The sequence below is a fragment of the Stigmatopora argus genome, chromosome 17 (genome assembly GCF_051989625.1).
Source record: "Stigmatopora argus isolate UIUO_Sarg chromosome 17, RoL_Sarg_1.0, whole genome shotgun sequence".
In the NCBI taxonomy this organism is placed as follows: domain Eukaryota; kingdom Metazoa; phylum Chordata; class Actinopteri; order Syngnathiformes; family Syngnathidae; genus Stigmatopora; species Stigmatopora argus.
In genome coordinates this window covers 12,848,770-12,869,704 of record NC_135403.1, presented here as the reverse complement: position 1 = coordinate 12,869,704, position 20,935 = coordinate 12,848,770, and the positions used below count along the sequence as shown (strand labels likewise).

Here is a 20,935-nt window from a genome sequence, read left to right as displayed (position 1 = left end):
TTATTTATTGGACATGGTCTGCTTTGAAAAAGGTCCTTCGGATGGACCGCTCCTGGCAGCCGAAGCGGCGCCACACGGGCCCGCCTCCGTTCTGCCGGCTGGACGGCGGCTCAGATGGCCTCCGCGGGAGGGGCGGCGAGCATTTGGTTCGGATCCCGTGTAGCCGTTTAACTGGACAAGAGGCTGATAAATAATTCAGAGAGCCAGAAGTCAGTCTCATCCGGCGCTAACAATCCGAGACGAGATGCGCCGGGCCATCTTTTGTCGTCTCGCGAACGGCTGCGTTTGGTTTTTAATTTGCGCTCGAGCCAGGATTGAGACAGGATGTTTCCGGGTGGGGATTTTTCGCCGCTTGCGCAAAAACCAAACGGTCAGTTAATCTTGTCGCAGAAGGTCAGGGCGAAGATCACCCAGACAAAGCAGAATTGACCTTCAGAGGGGTCGGGTGTAGGGATGTCCTTTAGAAATCCCAGATGGGATGACGCCATTTCCAGACGATTGGAATCGGTTATGTCGGTGGTCATTTTAGGAACAGAAGCCAAGGTTTCTGGGAAGGAGGCGGAAAGTAAATCATCTTGAATTTCAAGAGGGTTTTTGGGTCGAGGAAAATGATAGTTTTCCTTCTGCTTCAAAGTCAATGGAGGCTCATACTGGATTCACTCTTGTCACTCTTGAGAACCGGGTTTTGGGAAGGAGGTGCATTTTGACTGCAATACTTGAAGAGAAGAGGCCACTAAAGACTGGCAACAATTGTTTCGCTTCCAGTAAAACACTGGAATTTTCTGCCGTCTGGTCCTTCGGATTTCGATTCAATAGGAAATTCGGTGGGCCTGAAAACACTACCAGTGTAATTTTAGCTTTAGAACTGGGTGGAAGTTAATATATTTTTCACAATCTGTGTTAAAAATTACTATTTAGTCATACTTAATGCCCTAGTAATTATTAGGCTAAAGAAATGCTCCAAACTTCCCGGACTTTTGTTTTTTGTTGGAGAACTTGCTAATACCCTGACTGACGTAGCTTCTTAAAGGGACAATGCATGTACATACAAACTCTTATACACTCACACGTCGGCTCAGTGAAACTGCTCATGGCCATTGTTGGCTTTTATTGATGTGTAGACCATCTTGTTTTACCTTGTTTTGTCGCCGGTCTTTTGGTTGTCGGTCTTTTGGTCGCCCGTTGTCGCGGTCGGGGCGACCAAAAGACCAGCGACCAAACAACCGCACACGATTTTACCGAACGCCGGCTTGAATCGACACCAATCTCATCACATTGATCAGCCAGCGGGTTGGCTGAGTCCTACCTCTTGATTGTCCTCGTGGCAGGTTGGCAAATCCAAACGAAAAACTTTTTTCCCCCCGCAACTCATGTTCAGAAACCTCCCCCTGCTAATTTGACCGCGAGACCCCTCCGAGCCATCGGTCGAATCCACGTGAGGAAGGGTCACGGCGACGGTGGGCGGTTCCCTTCGTAGGCGGCGCGCTCGATTAATAATAGCGACGTATAATTAGCCGCGGGCCGGGCTAAGTGGCGGGCAGCGGCGGCCGGCCGCGTGCCTGGCGGTCGATAACCCGCCGAGCGTTGTGGACGGCTAATTGCGAGTTGCGGTGACAGCTCTCGGGCCGGCGGGGAAGAAAAAGGGTTGGCGGGCGGCGGAGGGGGAGCTAGGAATTATATCGGCACTTCCAATTACCAGGAAATCGCTGTCTCCCGCACGCGGAAAGCGCGGCCAAGACTCGTGACAGACACCCGAAGACGGAGACGATGAGAGGGAAGAGGGAGTGAAGTGGTTGGGGGGCGAGGCTGACGGAACGGCGCTCGACTTCAATTAGCGCAGGCGTCTATCAGGCGTGGCGGCGGGAGAAGAAGGCTCTCACCTGGTGAGGAACTCCACCACGGCGTCGCCCAGGAACTCCAAGCGCTCGTTGTGATTGATCCTGGGGAAAGAGGGAACGCCATCAAACGCGGCAGGGAGAACAAATGTGGTGGCGGCGGACGGGAATAGTTCCGCCTGTGCGCTGAGCGATAATGGCGGATGACGGGGAGATTGCGGAGGGTTACACTTTGGATCTGAAATCACCTTTTTTGACAAGATATCACATTCTGTTCCGTACAAAGAGTCTCTCTCAAACGTGCCTTTTTTTTAGCATTTTGACACTTGGAATATAAAGGATTGCTAAATTCATTTCTTTCCATACTTGGCAGAAATTGAATTGAATGGTTTTATTGTCATTATCCAAGTAGAATGAGATTTAAACTCCTGGAGTATCTTAACTATTCTCCGACAAAATTCAGCAATTTAAGTCAGTCAATGCCCTTTTAAGACTCAAATTATGAGTAAATTTAGGCACATTTAATACCTGTCAACTTATAGGTTTTTCCCAGATTTTGTTTTTTTATCATTTCAAATTGTATATCAACTTTTGTACGATTATTTTAAGTATGATCTCCTCTTCCACATTTAGGCTCTAATCCAGATCGACTTGGTCACTGGTAGCAGACAAAAATCTCATACTCGACTGCTAATATTGTCATTTTTTGAGCATGATATGCGCATTCACTTCCGCCTTTTCACTATATAAATATAGCGCGTCAGCAAGCAATGTACTTTGACAGTCAAGCAGTCAACGACATCTACAGAATCTTGAATTTAGTGCATACTGATTGGGCACTCTGTCTAATTTGGAGAAAATTTGAGACTTTTAAGTCCGGCCTACGTGAGTAAATATGTTGCATTTGTACGCTTAATAAGAGGAATTGCAATCATTAATAAAGGTAGCAATTGGCCGAGGTTGGTAGGTATGTAAACCCTTCCCTCAGAAACTTCCACTTCAATGTTTACTTCTTAGTGTTTTGAGGGCGTCGTCTATAAACACGCTAGCCAAAATTGTGAACGGGAACCGCACCAAAGCCAAAAAACACACGTTGCGTTTTGGTCAGAAAGCAAACAAACTCAGGACTTTCCCTTTGGCATCTTCGCAATGAACTGTTTTCCATCAAATGTTCCTAAAGTCAAGTCCAGTAAAAGTTTAATCTGGTTTAATCTGTCTCCTGAGCGGCCACGATAAAAACCCGAGCTTCCTCGTCGGAGGCCGGCATTGTTTTCCAACGAGCTGGTCTGATTGGCCCGCAGAACTCCCGCCCCTCCGCGTTCACGAGTTAATTTTCCTCTCGGCGGGCCCGCTGGGAATCTTAATCACGAGGCCGCCGGATTCGATTGCTCCCGCGGGTTAGCGATAGCGCCGGCGTTTGCCGTGTCGGCGGGCGGCCTACCTGGAGGGGGACGGGTCATCTTGGCCCAGGCGGGACATGATGTTAATCAAAGTGTTGATTCCTTCAAGGGGAGAAAAATGTCAGGGTGGCCATTTTTGCTCAACGGGCACCGCCGAGTGAGAAAAAGAGACTGACCTTTCTTTCGCATGTACATGTGGTGAACCTTTCTGTCGCCGTATTTGGGTTGACGGATGCCGCAGTTGGACAGGGAGTTGCGGGCGTGGTCGGGGTTCATCCCGAAGTTGAGATGGTGACTGGGGTGAGTCATGGCGAGCTAGGATGAAAAAGACAATGTGATGCTACAGTTTTGTTTTGTTTCGACACTGCAGGAGTACAAATTAATGAGAACCTTTCCAGAACATTCTTAGAGTACTTTGCTGGAAGTCCATTTGGTGAGGGAGACAAAAGATGAAGAGTCGGTACTACGGAAACCGTGGCGGTATGCGCCGTGTGTGGAAAGGACGCCGACGAAGAAAAAAAATTGAGGTTTGAGTCACCGTGAGTTGCCTTTTGAAGAAGAATCATAATTTAAAGTAATGACAAACTTTGGGGGTGTTTGCTAAGGACTAAAGACCGGGTCGAAAAATTTAGTCACCGTATTTTGGGTTTATTGAAGTAAACAAAGATGCAAAAGTATGAAATCGGGCCACTCATTTGGAATAACACAGCTGTCACAAACCATTAGTTTCAAAGTCGCCCCTCCCAGTCCCAACGGATTGGACCCCCCGAAACTGACACCAGGCTATTCCTTTTTTTAGCTAAAACGACATCGACAAAGTGATCAGCATTCGGCGGTGCCTGGAAGGCGTAAAGCACGCGTCAAAGTGGGGTCCCGGGGGCCAAATCTGGCCCGCGGCATCATTTTGTGTGGCCTGGGAAAGTAAATCATGAGTGCCGAATTACTGTTTTAGGATCAAATTAAAATGAAGAGTATAGATGTATATTAAATTTCCTGATTTTTTTAAATCAATAATTGTCATTTTTTAATCCATTTTTTCTGTGTTTTTAGTTCAAAAATCATTTTGTAAAATCTAAAAATATATTTTAAAACAAGCTAAAATAAACATTGTTTTAGATCTATAAAAACTGAATATTCAGGGCTTTTAATCCAGTTCTTTGAATCAATTTATTTTAAAAAATCTAAATATTATATCTAAAATGGTCCGGCCCACGTGAAATCAAGTTGACGTTAAAGCGGCCCGCGAACCAACCCGAGTCTGGCACCCTTGGGTAAAGGGAAAACGGCGTAACGAGCATTTGTCAATCTTATGTTAGGCTAACTAGCGAGCTAGCGCAACCCCCGCCGCCAAAATAAACCTCGCAGCTGCATTGCTCCTTTCAGACAAGTGGAAATCAATTTCAAGCTCCAATGAGATGTATATGTAAAACGCTAACGCCAGCTCTTCAATATTTAGCGCCGCCAAAGAGGCCTTCTGCTTTCAAGCTGTGAACACGCGACAAATAATTCAAGCGATTGGACTTTTTGTTCTCCTTTTTTTTCTTCCCAGCGCCGCTTTGTTTGGCGCCGGGCGCCGTGTTGACAGTTGGATAAAAAGCAAATAAAACAAGGAGAGAGTTGCTGGGTTTTTTGTTGCCGCTCTTTTCTTTCCAAGTTGAAGACGTGTCAGGGCTTCACAGAAGGAAAACACATCAGTCGTGGCGCTAACGTGGCGGCTCGTTCGCACTTGAGGACCAGGAGAACGCCGACGCGTGTTGCGGTCAATTGAATCGGGGTGCAAAGTGGACGGCTCGTTTTGCCAGTCAATAAATATTTTGGACAGATGGCGTTTATGGCCGTTTTTAACATTCACATTCTGGGTTTCTTATGAGAAGTTTCATCCAAATTGCCATCCATTTTGGGCTTAACCCGAGCAGGCACATTGATAAGACTTGTCGGTGCTATGTAATACTCCTACTTCCTTTAGAACAACCCCAGAAATGATGGAATTGGTTTGGAAACAAAAGACTGGTGGTTTAGTCAGCCTTAATAAGACTTCCCTTGTGAAAAAAACGAAAAGAAAATGTTAAATCGATAGAGGGTACCTAAGGAATCTATTCCGAATCTGAAGTCGCACAAGACGAATCATTTGTTAGAACTCGTAACTCGGATGATTCGCAATCTCGTGTTACCGAATTAATCCGGTTTACACTGCAGTTGAGTCAAGATGGCGGAAGCTGTAGCGAAAGTGTCAAATTCGAGGCATTTGGTACTTTTCTGAAATGGTCTCTACAAAAATAAAATTAAGTGACAATTTTTTTTAGAGTTTAGGGAAGTCGTTTAGAGTTCCGGAATTTGCGTTACTTGCCCGGGTAAACTCCGAATTCCCGAAAAGTTGGCAACTCAGAAAATGGAAAGCAAATGTCTACGGATTGTATCATGGGCATCCTAGAGGAAAGCATAATTATTTATTTATTTAAATTATTATCCGTATTTATTTATTTAAATATTATACTTATTTATTTATTCAAATTATTATACTTATTTATTCAAATTATTACTTATTTATTCAAATTATTATACTTATTTATTTAAATTATTATACTTATTTGTTTAAATTATTATACTTATTTATTTAAATTATTATACTTATTTATTTAAATTATTATACTTATTTATTTAAATTATTATACTTATTTATTTATTAACTTATTTATTACCTATTTATTTACGTCTAAAATGTATTTTTCTGTGTCTGTATTCTCACCCTCTTGCTACTGTGACAGTAAAATTTCCCAAATACGGGATGAATAAAGTTATCTAATCTAATAATGTTTAGAACATTGAAAAAGTTCAGGATAACATTTTACTGATGCACAATACTACAAGATTTAAAAAAAACAGACCAACGACGATAGATGGACTTTGTATAAAAGCGTGCTCGTTATCACAATATTACACGACTTCTACTACATTGCCTGACGAGTCACATTACTTAACAACACAGAGAATTACATACGAGTCCGCATTAGCAATACCGATATGACACGCCTATGAATTATTTAATCCTTCGGGGTAACAGAATGCACATTTCTGTGACCGTGAGGGTGGGGCGGCACCATCGTGGCCGCGGCGACCGCACGCCGTCCGGCTTCGCGTCAAACGCTATTTATCACTTAGAGACGCGGGATGCGGTAAAATGCAAAGCGGGGCCAACGAGACGACAAATAAAATAGTCATGTTCTTGCTTTTCATAACAGAGGACTTGTACGGCTGAATTATTGAGATGTTTTGGGACGCCTCACGCCGTGCCAGCGTGAAGCCCGAAGTCGAGAGCGGGTGGCGGGCCGGCAGGGGGTGGGCGGGGATTAAGGATGGCGATAACCGATGCGCCACTGAGTTTTTACATGGTAAATGTTTAACAGGGACATCAGAGGGGCTTCAAACCACTCTGATAATGGGATAACCCAATTCAGGCTACAAAGGAGGGGCGACAGGACGGATTAGAGTCTGAACGGGTCGTTTGACCCGTTTGTAGTTGTTAAATTCGACACTAATAACTCAAGTTAGGTGACAATCGACGGGAGAGGAGAGGGAAGGTAGGGCAGATTAGGGTCTGACAGGGAAATGTATGGTTTGCGGCTTTAATTGAAGTGATCTTGTTACGAGTGCAATCCCGAATTTATAAAGTATTATTAGCGGTTACGGCAGTCGTCGTAATATGCCAAAGTTACGATAGTAAAAATGTTTCATTTTTAAAAGCAAATCCGCTTCGTCCATCAATGCCAGCCAGCGAGTTTGCAATTACTGTATTTCGATATTAAAACGAAAAAGAAAAGCCATTGGGTCGTGCGGTTTGTGGAAATGATTCAGCTGGAACGTTGAATTATTAATTGAGGTTTGATTTGAACGCAGGCTCGGCGCTACATTTGGCTAATGTAGGCCATTCAAATAATGATTAGCCTGCTTGAGCAAGGTTTAATGAGAGACAAATACAATAGTCTCGGCGTTGGGGAGGCGGGGCTATGGGGGGGCGGCGTTCCTACTGTGGGGGAAATTATTTTTAGCAAGTTCGCCAATTAGTTCACCCGTGTTCAGTACCGGGGCTTCGAAATTGTACATGCATATCTATCTAGATATGGCTTTTGTTTGGGTATGTTAGATTTGAAAACACTTGTTTACAATTCCTTGGATCTAATCTTACCGTATGAATTTTTTTTTCCTTTAAAAAGAGTTTCCACCAAATGTTGGTGAAACTCAGAAGAGCTGTATTTTGCAGGGAAATATTTCACCCCGCATCAATTCTGCTCGACTGCAAATGACAGGACTATCTGTGGGTGTCAATTTACAATTGCCCGAGTCCCGTCTCACATTTCGTCATTATTTATAGCCAACTCCGCATCCCTCAACTTTAAGCCCGCAAACTGTCAGCGATCCCCGGAGAGAGGAAGTGATGTCAGTCTCCCGAGGAGCTCTTGTCAGCCGACGGCGAGCCTCTCGGCCCGCCGCCGTTTCCTCTCCGACGCTCATTATGACAGCTCGTGGCGGCGGGTTTGACAAATGGCCGATCAATATCGGCAAATTCCCCAACGCGGAGGGAGGCGACGGCGCCGGACGGCTTTCCTTCGCCGCCGACGCCGAGGCGAGGTGTGTTTTTTAACCATCAAAACGGCACCCGCGGCGTTTCCGGCGCCTCTCCGATCTGGCCGGGAGTGGTTTTGAATTAAGGGGGGGTTCGCACCTCCGGGCCTGGGGTGTTTGATTTGGAGGGGGGGTCGGTTCGCACCTTCGGGCCTTGACGGGCAGAAATGGCGTTTGGCGGGTCCGTGTTGTCAGCTCAAGTCACGGAAGATCCGGCGAAGACGTGACCGTGGTGGGTTACCTTAAGTGACTCCCTCCCGCGAAAACTGCGGTCGCCCCGAACTGTTTCGGCCCGAATAATGAGGAGTCGGCCGCCTCCGGATTTCCCCGCTAGCCTCAAACCGCCGCGCCGGGCTTTGTCTGCTTGCACTTATTAACCATGGCAGCCTTTAAATAATACAGCGGTGTCACGCTGGTGTCACATGGCTCCGTGCTTTCGGCTGTCCCGCGCCGCCCGAGTCGAAATACAGATTCAGAGCGTGCGGACCGAAGAGAAAATGGCTTTCAAGGTGGGATATATTTTTTTATTTTATTTTTTTTACTCGAGCTGCGCAGTTAAATTGAACTTGGCCGGCGGAGTGATCTGTAATGACCTGGACTTTAGAGTTCGAGAGGAAAATACTTGATTTGAAAGTTATGCAAAGGAGGTTGACTGCTTTTTATGGTGCTATTTTTTAATTTATAAATTAGGGGGACATTTTTTTTTTAAAGTGGAATATAAAAAATGGAGATAATCAGTGTAGCACAGCTATAATATTCATCAGAATTTTAGTATGTAACATTAGGTCAACAAAAATGATTTTCTTTTACTAGCCCGAAATCAACAAGGGCTGGCTCTAGAGGTGACTGTGTAGTAGTTCCCTTCAAAAAGAGTGCATTCACATAACTGGAAGTCAATAGCAATTAGCATACGTCAACTCCTGTCTCTGAACTTCTTGGCCAATCATCTTAAAGTCTGGCTGTTAGACCAACAAAACTGCCATCACAACGCTGTCTAAAATTATACTACAACGTATGTGTGTGTCTAGTATGTGTCATTGTTTATCTTCAATCTCCACAAGGGACTAAAGATGGAAATTAGTTCTCGGCTACAATCTTAAATATTTACATATGTTCATTAACATGAATATAAATATTATCATAAACATGTGTTGTCTGTCCCTTATTAAATCAATCAAACTCGAATTTTTTTCACCACTCTGACGGCCAACAGCTTGTTGTGGGTTTTTTAGGGTATAGTTTCATGAAAATGTTAATATGTTATGAAAGGAGGTGCTTACTTGTTTTACATTTACATTTAGGTCAAATGTTTGTTCTCGGTTTTGGATCAATTTCCAAAAATGCCTCCAAAAATGGCACTCTTATCCACTTTTTTTGCCCTTTTGTTGCGTACTCTGCTAGTGCGACCTATAGTCCGCAAAATAAGGCACGCATCATTGCCAAAAATCCAGAACCGATTGTTTTTCCGGCTCGACGGCTTGAAAATTGCACTTTTATCCACTTTTTTTGCCCTTTTCGTTGCGTACTCTGCTAGTGCGATTCATAGTCCGCAAAATAAGAGACGCATCATTGCCCAAAATCCAGAACCGATTGTTTTTCCGGCTCAACGGCATGACAAAGTGGCGCCGCACTTCTCAACATGGCCAAACGGCAGCGCCCCTCACCTGCAAGAGGCATCGCTCCTTGAAGACGTAGCCAATCAGCTGATCCAGGTGCATCAGGCACTGGTGGTAGCGGATGTGATGGGTGAGGACGGGCAGCATCATGGCGTGCTGTGGGAGCACAAAGAGAATTCTCAAGGAGGCGGCGCGGGACCTGAGCGGGGATGGCGTCTGATATGAAAGAGGAGTTGACGGCAGCGTGTCGGCGGGGAATGTCTGATGAAGAGATTGGCGGGGGGCGAAGGCCGAGAGCCCGCGGACCGTAGCGGCCGCGAATCAATCGGCCGCTCATTATTTATTAAGCGGCGCCAGGCAACACGCCGATGAAATAATCACAAAGCCCGTCGCGGAACAGTGGGAGGGTTTTGACGGACAGGAGGGAAAATTCACTTTTGGGGGGAGGGCGCCGGAATCCGAGACCATCTGACGTCGGTACTTTTGCACCAGGCTCAGTGGGAATGCGTTACGTTTACATTTGTGGGGTGACGGACGGCTGACTGTTGTTTTAATACGTTACCTGAAATGGACAGAAAAGTTAACAAAAAAAATATGATATTAAGAGCAGTTAGTCCTTGCTTGCGTATTAATATTATTATTTTTTACCAGTACTTATTCTGGGATGTCAAATGATTATTAGGAATATTATGTTGACTACTTTATTTATGTATTCATTAATGAATTATTTTTGTTATGTATTATTTATCGATTGATTATTTATTTGTCTGTTTGTTTGTTGTTGTTATTTGTGCACTTGGTGGTAAAGCTTTAAATCTCACTATACAAGGTGTTGCAAAATGTCTGACCCCATTTCATAGGCCAGTAATTTTGCAAATTTTCGTTGGAATGACTTCACATTTTCACAGCTTGTTTCAAGTTTTTGCGTGTAACCTTTGGCATTTTTAATCTTTTCGGGTTAAGAAATGCCGTTCACTTCAAAAGAAAAGTATACTCGGACTCAGTCGCCCAAGACAGTCCAGCGTGACTGCTTCACAAATTTTGCAAAGAAAGCACCGACTACAAAACAAATTAGGACTTGGCAGCAATAATTTCAAGGAAATACCTTGCTTAAACTTGTTGCAAAATTTGTGAAGAAGGCACCGTCTTGGGTGACTGAGTCCGAGCATACTCTAATTTCATCTCTTAACCCGAAAAGATAGAAATGCCAAACGTTCCACGCAAAATCTTGAAACGTTAGTAGAAAATTTGAGGTCATTCCAACGAAAATTCTCAAAACGATTGGCCTATGAAATAGGGTCAAACATTTTGGAACACCCCGTACTTGTATAATGGCAATGAAAGCATTCAATTCAATTCAATTTTCAGGTACGATACTTTGCCCAATAAACGGCAACAACCGGACGTGAAGCGCAAGACGAATGAATGGCCGATCAAAATAACGGTCTGCGGCGTCGCCGCACCCGCCCAAAGTTGTCGGCAGGGTCATTAGCGGCGGTTCCCCGCGAGTCGGCCGCCAGACGGGAGGCGGCAAAGGCGCTTTTCCCAACATTAACCTCCAGCTCGAGAGTCCGTGTTCTAATTAGCGCCACAGGGCGACCGCGGCGGTCCGCCGGCGCCGAGAGGTGTTGACGAGGAAAACCGGGGGCGATCGACGGGGGGGCTGGGGGAGGGTCGGGCTGACATCCTTCCCTGACACGGTTAAAGAGCCAATTAACCGTTGGGGCCATAGACGTCCAATCGCCGGATTTTTTTTTTATAGCCTTCCGCTGTGAGTTTCAACGAGCTGATCGAAAGTGGAAGTCCGATGGAAGGCCGGCAGAAAATGAACTTTTGGGAAAGCCGATGATTAAATGGCGATCTTTTTTAGTTGAAATAAATTCGACGTCTATAGCGGCGAATGGGTAAAAGGCGAAAAAAAGGTCGTGAGTTGGGTTATTGGGCTTTGGACGCGGGTGTATCGAGCGCTGCGCTGATGCAACGCGCGGTAACGGCGAGAACGGCTGAACCCCGGCTCGCAGCTTCTTTCCTCTCAGGGATTGGCGCTTGCATTATTTAGCAGATGCCACTAGTCACATTCACGTTTTGGGGGGAAAAATAGGATTTGGAGAAGTGTAACTTGTTTTATGGCTGCCATTAATGGCGGCTCCAATCTGGCCAATCTGTTTGGACTTGGAAAAGGGGGAAAAATTGGGTGTGGGTTTTGATGTGTAAACTTTAGAATTTATTTTAAATTTTTAAAAGGTGATTTTTTTTTCAATTTAATAGTATAATTTCTGTTATATTTTTCACTTTTACAAAAGAGTATTTGCATTATTTCTATTTTTTTCTATTTTAATTGAAGACAAAAAGATAAAAAGCTATTTTGCATACATTTTCCGTTTCTCACATTTTTCGATATTAAATTAGGAAATATTGGAGGGGATTTTTTTTAAATTAAAATCTTTACTCATTTTCTCTATCCAATTCATTTTGAGTGGGAATATTGTCAAATTCCAATTGAAATGAAAAAGAATATCGTATTTAATATCACGATTACATAACAGTATTCATTCCATATTCGGGAAATTTCACTGTCACAGTAGCAAGAGGGTGAGAATACAGACACAGCAAAATACATTTTCGACATAAATGAATAGGTAATAAAAAAGTGAATAAATAAATAGGGCTAGTTTGAATGTGAATTTGAATTTTACCTGACAAACGTCCGAGCGGATGCCGGTCTTCCAAAATCCTTGACTGCTGAGCTCCACGGTGACCTCTCGCCGCATAGTGTTCTTCTGACGAATCTTTTGAAGCGCTTCCTGCCGAGCAAAGCCAGACGTAGGCGGGTTATTGACTGACAGCGGCCATCTTGGGAACCAGAGAGACTTAAACGGTGCATCACTGTCGGAAACGGTTTCTTCTTTTGCGTTCATAAAACGATACATTGAGCTTCCTGACTTGGACAACCTTTATTTGACTTATCTTGGAATTGTTCTTCACTTTGAGCGAATGAATTTTCTCGTTTGATTTGCCCATTTTGTGACTTATTTTCGGAAAAATACAGGAATTAAAACAAATGACCGTACGGATTCAGTTATGGGATTTCGAAATAAACGGCGCTACTTTTGCATACGTAGGCAGTGGGATGAACACCTGTGCGTTCAGACCGCCATGGCGGCCCACAGGAACGTACACAAGTCATTACGAGCACGCCGCCATACGTGCGCGTGTCGGATTGGTCGAATAGCGAGCGACTCCCGGTGTGCCGCTTCAAATGGAACGCCAGGAATTTCTGCCTCGCAGAGGAAATAAGAACAACAAAGGCATGAATAAATAATGCCCAACGACTTTGAACTCGGCATCAAAGTGAACACGCTCGCCCACGTTGCCGTTGCCGCCGCCGCCAGCACGCGCCGACGCCGCACAGCTGCATCGCTGCAAATGACATGGAAATGTTTGTGGCGCATGGTCAGAGGCAAGGTCAGCGGCGGCAATTATTAAAAGGTAAGCAGACCGGCGGGTCGGGTCGTTCGTTTGTTCGTTCGTTGGCTGCAAGCGACGGCGGTGGAGGTCCGAATCCAATTTTGGCCGGGATGGGCGAACCAACATTCGGCGATTCTCCCGTTCCGTAAGATTCGTGAACTAAACATTATGCAAATCAAAAATATATATACTCTAAATGAGGATAAAAAGAAAAAAATGTAATTAAAATATAAACTCTTCTTCCATTTTTAAAAAAATGAAATCTAGTTTTCACGTCTATGCTAACTCTGAAGAGGCTCAACATTTAAGAGCCGCTAACGCATACCTGTCAACCTCGGCCTTATTATTGATTGCAATTCCCCTAATTAAGTTAAAAAATAATAATTAAACGTACAAATGCAACGCGGCACATAAAGCGCACTTAAAAGTCTAACATTTTTGCCAAAGTGGACGGGGTGCCCAATCAGAATGCACTAAATTCAAGATGTCCCTGTATGACAGCTTGACTGTCTGGGTACATTGCTTGCTGACGCGCTATATTTATGTAGTGAAAAGGGCGGGAGTGACTGCACATATCATGCTCAAAATATGATAATATTAGCAGTCGAGGATGAGGTTTTCGTTTGCTACCAGTGACCGAGACGATCCGGATTAGAGCCAAAATAGGGAAAACCAGATCGTTTTTTACAAAAAGCTTTTTAAAAAATCCCATACAAAAGTTGTCATACGGCGTACACAATTTTTGAAATGATCAAAGAACATAGAAAATGCAGTTATGCTAACGCTAATGTTTCCCTGGCGCCTCGTGGTCACTCACCTCTCTCTGAGTGAGCTTCTGCTTATCCAGTTGCTTGACCTTGGGGCTGTTCGCCAGCAGGTGGCGCAGTTTCACGTAGCTCTTCCACAGCTTCTGGTACCTGAAAAGGATTGCCAATATTTCATTCGCCGCCCGGCCGATATGAAACCTAATTAGCCACTGGCCCGCCGCGTACGTCGCTCCTTTAGCCGCTTTTGTTTCGGCGCAGCTAGCCCGACTTTTCGCTGCCTCGCTTTTCGCTCTCCGTCGTCTTCATCTTCATTTGCATGGCAAAAGATTGTTCGGGCGTTATCGGCAAGGTGACTCGCGGCCAACGCGTAGACCCCACCCCCCCTTGGCCCGCGTTTTCAATCAGGGCTCACGATTGATGCGCCGAGCGTGACCGTTCCGCTCTTATTCAGCTGGCTTTTTTCTTCATTTGGCCGGAATCATTCAATTACGATTGGCGGGGGCGGCCGGCGATGGGGGTGCGACTCGACCGGTCGGACCGCGTGAAAGGGACAAGGGTGGAGGGCGCCGGCCGCGGCGGAATGGGGACAATTATAGAGCTTTAAGACCAGGGACTTCATTAGAGAACGAGCCGGGGAAGGAGCCGATTAGCGTCTCGCTCGGAGAAGGGCGGAATATCCATCGGGGAGGCCCCGACGTCCCCGGCCTGCGCCGGTGACCTTTTCCGGAGATTCGCCGCGAGCTCTCCGCGCCGCTCCCGGCTTTCATTAGCATAGCGCACCTTGGCCGTTATTAGTCCGAGGATGTATTTGTTATGAGCTGAAAAGGGACTAAATCTGGGTATTTTATTTTATCAGGGACCAGAATAAGCATTTAGTGTTATAGTCATTATAAAATGACGAAATGGGAGTCTGTCAATGTGACGTATTAACAGTTGTTTTTGATAACAAGTCTATGAACAGCTCACCAAAGACCAGAAACGCTTTATAATAGCTTGACATTCGAGTTTCCCAACAAACGAGAAATTTGAGATACCAGGAAAAATCCGAGCAAATTTTTTGTCCTTGAGATACGAGACAAATTTGAGATACGAGCAAGTTCCGACTGGAAAGCCGCAGTGGAATACATGAACATATTTGCCTGGGTTATGGCACAAGAAGCTTTAAACTTATTGTAACGTAAGATTAAAACATATTATTAAGTGTGCGTAGTAATCTAAGTTCATTTAAGTTCAATTTAAAGTTTATGTTACGAGCGCAATGCCGTCAATCAAGTCTCTCTGTACTGAATAATGTCACATTTTAGTATTAAAGATCATAACCACTGGATAGGAATTTGTTACTTTGTGAGTAACAAAAATGCTAACTATAGCCTAAAAAGTTGTCTTTTTCCAGGCTTATTGGAAAAACTAGAAATGTCGTAATGTAATCCTCTCTATACAGAGAAGCCACGTATGGAGTAGAAACAATATAACTGACAAAAGCCAATAATTGCATTTTCCCGGGTCTAGTTAAAGTCTACTTGAACAGCGACCAACGACAAAGACTATACAATATAGCAATGACGACCAAACGGAGGACATTTGTTAGCTTAACACATCACAATTGATCTTCCGCCAAATCCATTAAAGTCCGCCCTCGTCTTTAGCGCCACTTTCGAGCAGCTCCATACAAGTCGCACCCGAGTCGTGAATGGCTACGCTCTTATCTCCTACCCACACCGAAGCGTCAAGGCCAGCGTTTCAATTCCGAGAGTCTGGGAAATGTTGCCGTTAAATGTTAATGCTCCCACGCGGCCACCGCCACCTTCACATTACTCCCTGGCCTTTGACACGTCGCCCCCCGCATACGGCGCACCGGTGCTGGAGGGTCCGGCGAGGGCGACGATGCACCGGGGGCTTTTTTCCATCTAGCGAGTTAATAACACGTCAGCGGCGTCGCCGCCATTGCCGATCGTTAGCGTCCCGGCTTGTCCATAAATTTGTAGCGGCGTGGAAGTGTTTGACGCGATGCTTTTGGAGGACCTCCTCTAAAAACAGAGACCCCAACCGGCGTAGTCCCTCCCGAAGGACGACGGCTGTGATGATCTCGACGTTTGCTTCCGTTAATTATGCGGCGGCACAGTACACTATTCCCACCTGCGTGAAATAAAAGCGCGTCCCCGCCTCCCGCCGCGGAGGAACCCGTGACGGCGCATGCGGAAATGTCACGTTGCGCGTCCTGCCCGCCGTCTATTCCCTCTTCTAATCTGTCAGTCTGCCCGCGGTTTGCCTTCCGCAAACTTGCCGGGGTCGGAGTCCGGGGAGAGCGCCGGCGAATGAGGAGAGGACCGGGAGCTGGGGCGGAAAAATACACGGCATTTATGTTGGCTTTGACCACACTTATTTGGATTGGAGAAAATGATGATCTCCAATTAGCTCAGGAATGAGTCGCTACGCTAAATGAAATGACCAGTTAGTTCGTAGGGTTCGTAGCAAGTAGATCGGCGGTCAGCACGCTCAAAAGCCGTTCAAATCACAGTTAAAACAGAAATATGTATAAAATATATAATATTATATGTATATTTATACATATATATATATATACATATATATATATATATATATATATATATATATATATATATATATATATATATGTGTATGTGTATGTATGTGTATGTATGTGTATGTATGTGTGTATGTATGTGTGTGTATGTACATGTGTGTGTGTATGTATCTGTGTATGTATGTGTGTGTATGTATGTGTGTGTATGTATGTACGTGTATGTATGTATGTGTATGTATGTATGTATGTGTATGTATGTATGTGTATGTATGTGTATGTATGTATGTGTATGTATGTGTATGTATGTGTATGTATGTATGTGTATGTATGCATGTGTATGTATGCATGTGTATGTATGCGTGTATGTATGCATGTATATGTATGCATGTATATGCATGCTCTCTTTGTTCTGCAAAGTTTGTGTCGCCAAAGTAAACGTTTCTAAGTAATTTCATAATATATCAAATATTTTTACAAGATTATTTTACAACCTAGTCTAGTGGTAGAATGGTAATTATAACACGACTTTAGCCTTGAAACTGTCAAAAATCGGGGTCCTTCACATCCGATATTTCTGTCGGCATTCATCCGTCAAAGTTAAAGGAGAACTTACTGCGGGTCTCCGGCGTAGCTCAGCTGGGCGGGCCTTATCCCAAAATGAACGATGATGGGGAAGGTGATGACATCCGGGTTGAACTGCTCCCGGTCCAGCTGGTCGATCCGCACCGAGCTAGGTTTCTGGCGAGAAAAATCAGGAGTTAGCGCCGCCGTTCAATCATCGGCGACACGGGATGCCTAGGCTGGCGTACGTGGGAGGAGTCGGGACCCCCGAGGTGGAACGTCGCACCTTTAAAACCACATCTGACGATTGGACGGCGACAAACTGAGCGGCGACCTCGGCGGCAGATGGTCAGAGGTCCGCCGCTCTGCCTGATATTAGCCGGGTTAGCGCCACGCAAAGTCATTTAAAAAAAAAGGATCCAAGCGTGCTAAGCAATTAACCCGTACATTGATTTGGGTGTTTGTCAACATGTGACTAAATGGATGCTACGCTAGGTAGGGACGGTTCCTGGAAGGGCGCCGAGTCGCCTGACTTTGGCTTGACCGCCAATCCACGATGCTAATGCGGCTAATAATCGCGCGGTCTTTGATTGACAGCCCATGGTATAATTAGCCCCCCCTCCACCGCCCAGGAGACCTTGAGCAAACACAGCAGAGGACGTGTCTATCTAATGAGTGTGCGCTTATATTGATGGACTAATAAATACGCTGATCTATATGTCGAGTACGGTCATTTTACAAACGGTGCCGGCAGAATAGTGGGACAATTATTTCACTCATTCATTCATTTCCTGTGTGCATCTGTCGAAAAATTAAATCTTTTATGGATAAGTGCAATCGTGCAATTTTTGTCTATTTTAGACAGTTTGTCTCATTGAAGACTTTTTATACCTTATTTGGTTTTTGAGACATTTACAGTCGTACCTTTACTTCATTTCATTACATTAATAAATCATTTTTTAAATTTTTTTAGTCTGTTGCTCGCATCTTTCATACAAAATTGGGACACTGATTATTTTTAAAGGGTTGAGTTGGTATTTTTTTGAGGACTGTGGAACGAATTACGGAATTTACATATAAAGTACTGATCTGCTTACTAAATATGCAAGTTACGAAAAAAGTTCCAGAACCAATTCATTTTGTGAGTAGAGGTACTCCTCTATTTTCTAAATTTAAAACAAGTGCTGGTTGGCAAAGGCAAAAAATGGGAACGTTTTTATAGAAATTTTGGCCATTGGAAAAGAATGCTTACATTTTTTTGCAACCAAAAATATTGGCCTAATGAGAATTTGTTGCCGAAAACATTAACAATTCGAGTCGTTTTGCAATAGTCGTTCTTTCTAGGTGAGTTTGAGTGGCGTAAAAAAATTAAAAAAAATAACTAGTGAAAAAGGAATTCCTCAACAGACGAAAATAAAAATGTCTTGCGGAAAATGAAACATTTTCTTGACTCGATGTAAGTGGAATGTGTCCAAACGTTTTGGGCCGGGATATAAATGTAGCATCAGCAGGTAATTTATGATCTAATGCCTCCCCACTCTGATGGAATTTTCCGGGTCAGTGGGGGTTCACCCTGATAAAAATTGGAGGACGGGAGGAAGACAAGAAGCAAAACTGTCATATCGGGGGAGGGTTCGGAATTCTGCCTGGCTTTTATGCGCTTTTCAGTGTCACCGAGGTTATTCCACCTCCAATCTTGCCAAGCGGATGAAAACATGGAAAATAATAACAATAATGACACCTTCAAAAAATGTGTGTATATTTGAATGATATTCTTTAGAGTGAATTTTTCCCCCCGTATCATTTGCTGCCTTCCCTCCTACTCGAAGCGCAAGGGCCCCCCTCTACGACCGTTTCGCACTGGTGGAGGGAGGCGCCACCTCAATAAGTCACGCTCGCCAAAGGTCACTGGCATGCGGCGCTTCCGCTGGGCCGTGACGGCGCTTCACCTTCACCCGGTTGCAATGACACGCTACCAGAACCTACGAACGGTCCGTCGCCGATCAGAAAAGCCGCCAATTCCACAATCGATTAATGAAGGCCGCTTAGTTTAACCCTCTCCCCACCCCAATTCTAATCTCATTTTCTGGACCGCTTTATCCTCACTAGGGTCACAGGAGGTGCTGGAGCCTATCCCAGCTGACTCGGGGCCAGAGACGGGGGACACCCTGAATAGGTGGTCAGCCAATCACAGGGCACAAGGAGACAAACAACCAATCAATCATAGCTTGGGGCAATTTCGAGTGTCCAATCAGCCTACCATACATGTTTTTGGAATGTGGGAGCAAACCGAAGTACCTGGAGAAAACCCACGCAGGCCCGGGGAGAAGATGCAAACTCCACACAAGTGGACCGAGCTGGATTTGAACCCAGGACCCCCACAGTGAGGCCGACACGCTAACAACTCAGCCACCCCACTCCGAACCACAGAAATGACTTTGACGCCCCTGCCCTTGCTGATAATAGGTGCGAATGGCGGCGAGGAAGGAAGAGGAAAAAGAAAAAAAAGCTCACCGAGCCCGGGTTGGTGACGATCATGCCCTTGCACTCCTCCGCGTACTTCTGCCATTCTAGCTCCTCCCACTGCAGCATGTCGGCGATCTCTTCCTCGGGGACCAGCGGCTTGCTGCTGCGCAGGAGGTAAAGCAGCACCTGGTGCATGGATAGCACTTCCTTACCACCATCTGCGCAGTAAAAAAAAGGATTCGTCAGATACCTGACCGTCATTCATTGGCTGCCACAGACGTCCGAGCCGGTTGAACTGAGAGGGATGGCCGAAAAATGGACGTTGGCGGCCGCTGACTTCACCACAGGCGTGTAGATTTTTCACATCTTTCTGAAACGTCTTTTGTTTTGGAGTAAAGTAGCAATTCAAAATGGCGACTCCCAAAGTGGTTTCATGGGGGCATTGCTCAGAAAATGTTACTAAATGTTTTATATGTATATATTTATATGTAGTATTTCACAAAACACCAATTGGGCATAAAAACGGCAATGGAGAAAATTATTAAGATTTCTAACTTTATGTGGGTGCTGACTTTTTAAAATAAGAGGAATAAAGGGGAGTATAACATGAGGAAATGTAAGAAAAATGAAGAAAATAGTTCAAAGAAAAAAATAACCGAAGAAAAGAAATGAAAAACTAAATGAAGCAAAAGAAAATGAGAAACGAATAAGAAATAAGTAAATAAAAAAAGGAAAGAAAAAAGAAAGACAAGGTCAAATATTTCCAAAGAATTAGCACATGCTAACAGTCAGTTTTTGTCAACATGGAAAGGCCTTAAATACACATGCTAAAATGGAGAATACTTGAAAACAGTGAAGAAAATAAAAATAAAACAAAAATCCTTAAAGAAAACAAATGAGAAAATGAAAAACAACAAAAGTAAAAAAAGAAAGAACCCAAGGTCAAATATTTCCAAAGCATTAGCACATGCTAACAGTCAGTTTTTGTCACCATATCAAGACCTTACTAACATACGTTAAAATAAAGTAAATAGTTCAAGATGGCAAAGAAAAGAAAACTGAAATAAATAAAAAACTAAACAAAAGAAAACAGGAAAAAATGAGGAAAATGAAGGGGGGGAAAAAAGAAAGAAGCTAAGGTCAGATATTTCCAAAGCATTAGCACGTGCTAACAGTCACGCAGTCTTTATCAGCATAGAATGGCCTTACAAACACGGGCTAAAAAATGAAGTGAATAGTTGAAGATGGCAACTGTGTACACGGGTCAAGTAGTGAGAGCCTAGTAGACACTCATGCAACATTGATTGACCTCCATATGTGCGCTGTTTGTGCATGGACACCGCGTACTGGAAATGCATTTAGACACGGAGAAATGCGTGTCCGCGTGCTAGCGTTGGAGCAGCCGTGCTTTTTTTGTAGAAAAAATAAGAAAAGAAAAGAAGCATATACATGTGAGAGGCCAGCTAAGTGGGGGACGGCGTGGGTTTTGGGGAGGATTGTTTATTGATGAGAGGCGGGTAGGTGGCTTGGCGGCCATAACAACTAGCCCGAAGACGAGGAGAGAGAGCACGGTGGTGCGCCAGCGCCATCTAGTGGGAGATAGTGAAGCTCTTTCCAGGAATGGTGAAAAATGAGGGAAGGGGATAGATGAAAAATG

The 20,935-nt window shown here is 44.5% G+C and overlaps 1 protein-coding gene across 6 annotated transcripts in view; it reads right to left on the bottom strand.

Annotated features, from left to right (window-relative positions):
- The window catches only part of drosha (drosha ribonuclease III), a 76,777-nt gene that overhangs the window by 47,293 nt on the left and 8,549 nt on the right, over window positions 1–20,935 (bottom strand). For all 6 annotated transcript variants that reach the window (XM_077623735.1, XM_077623730.1, XM_077623729.1 and 3 more), the window contains exons 13-20: window positions 19,327–19,496; window positions 16,865–16,989; window positions 13,757–13,856; window positions 12,168–12,275; window positions 9,520–9,627; window positions 3,412–3,550; window positions 3,277–3,337; window positions 1,881–1,940 (exon numbers count right to left, since the gene is read on the bottom strand). In XM_077623735.1, coding sequence (XP_077479861.1) covers window positions 1,881–1,940; window positions 3,277–3,337; window positions 3,412–3,550; window positions 9,520–9,627; window positions 12,168–12,275; window positions 13,757–13,856; window positions 16,865–16,989; window positions 19,327–19,496 — 871 coding nt within the window. The remainder of the gene's footprint in view (window positions 1–1,880; window positions 1,941–3,276; window positions 3,338–3,411; window positions 3,551–9,519; window positions 9,628–12,167; window positions 12,276–13,756; window positions 13,857–16,864; window positions 16,990–19,326; window positions 19,497–20,935) is intronic.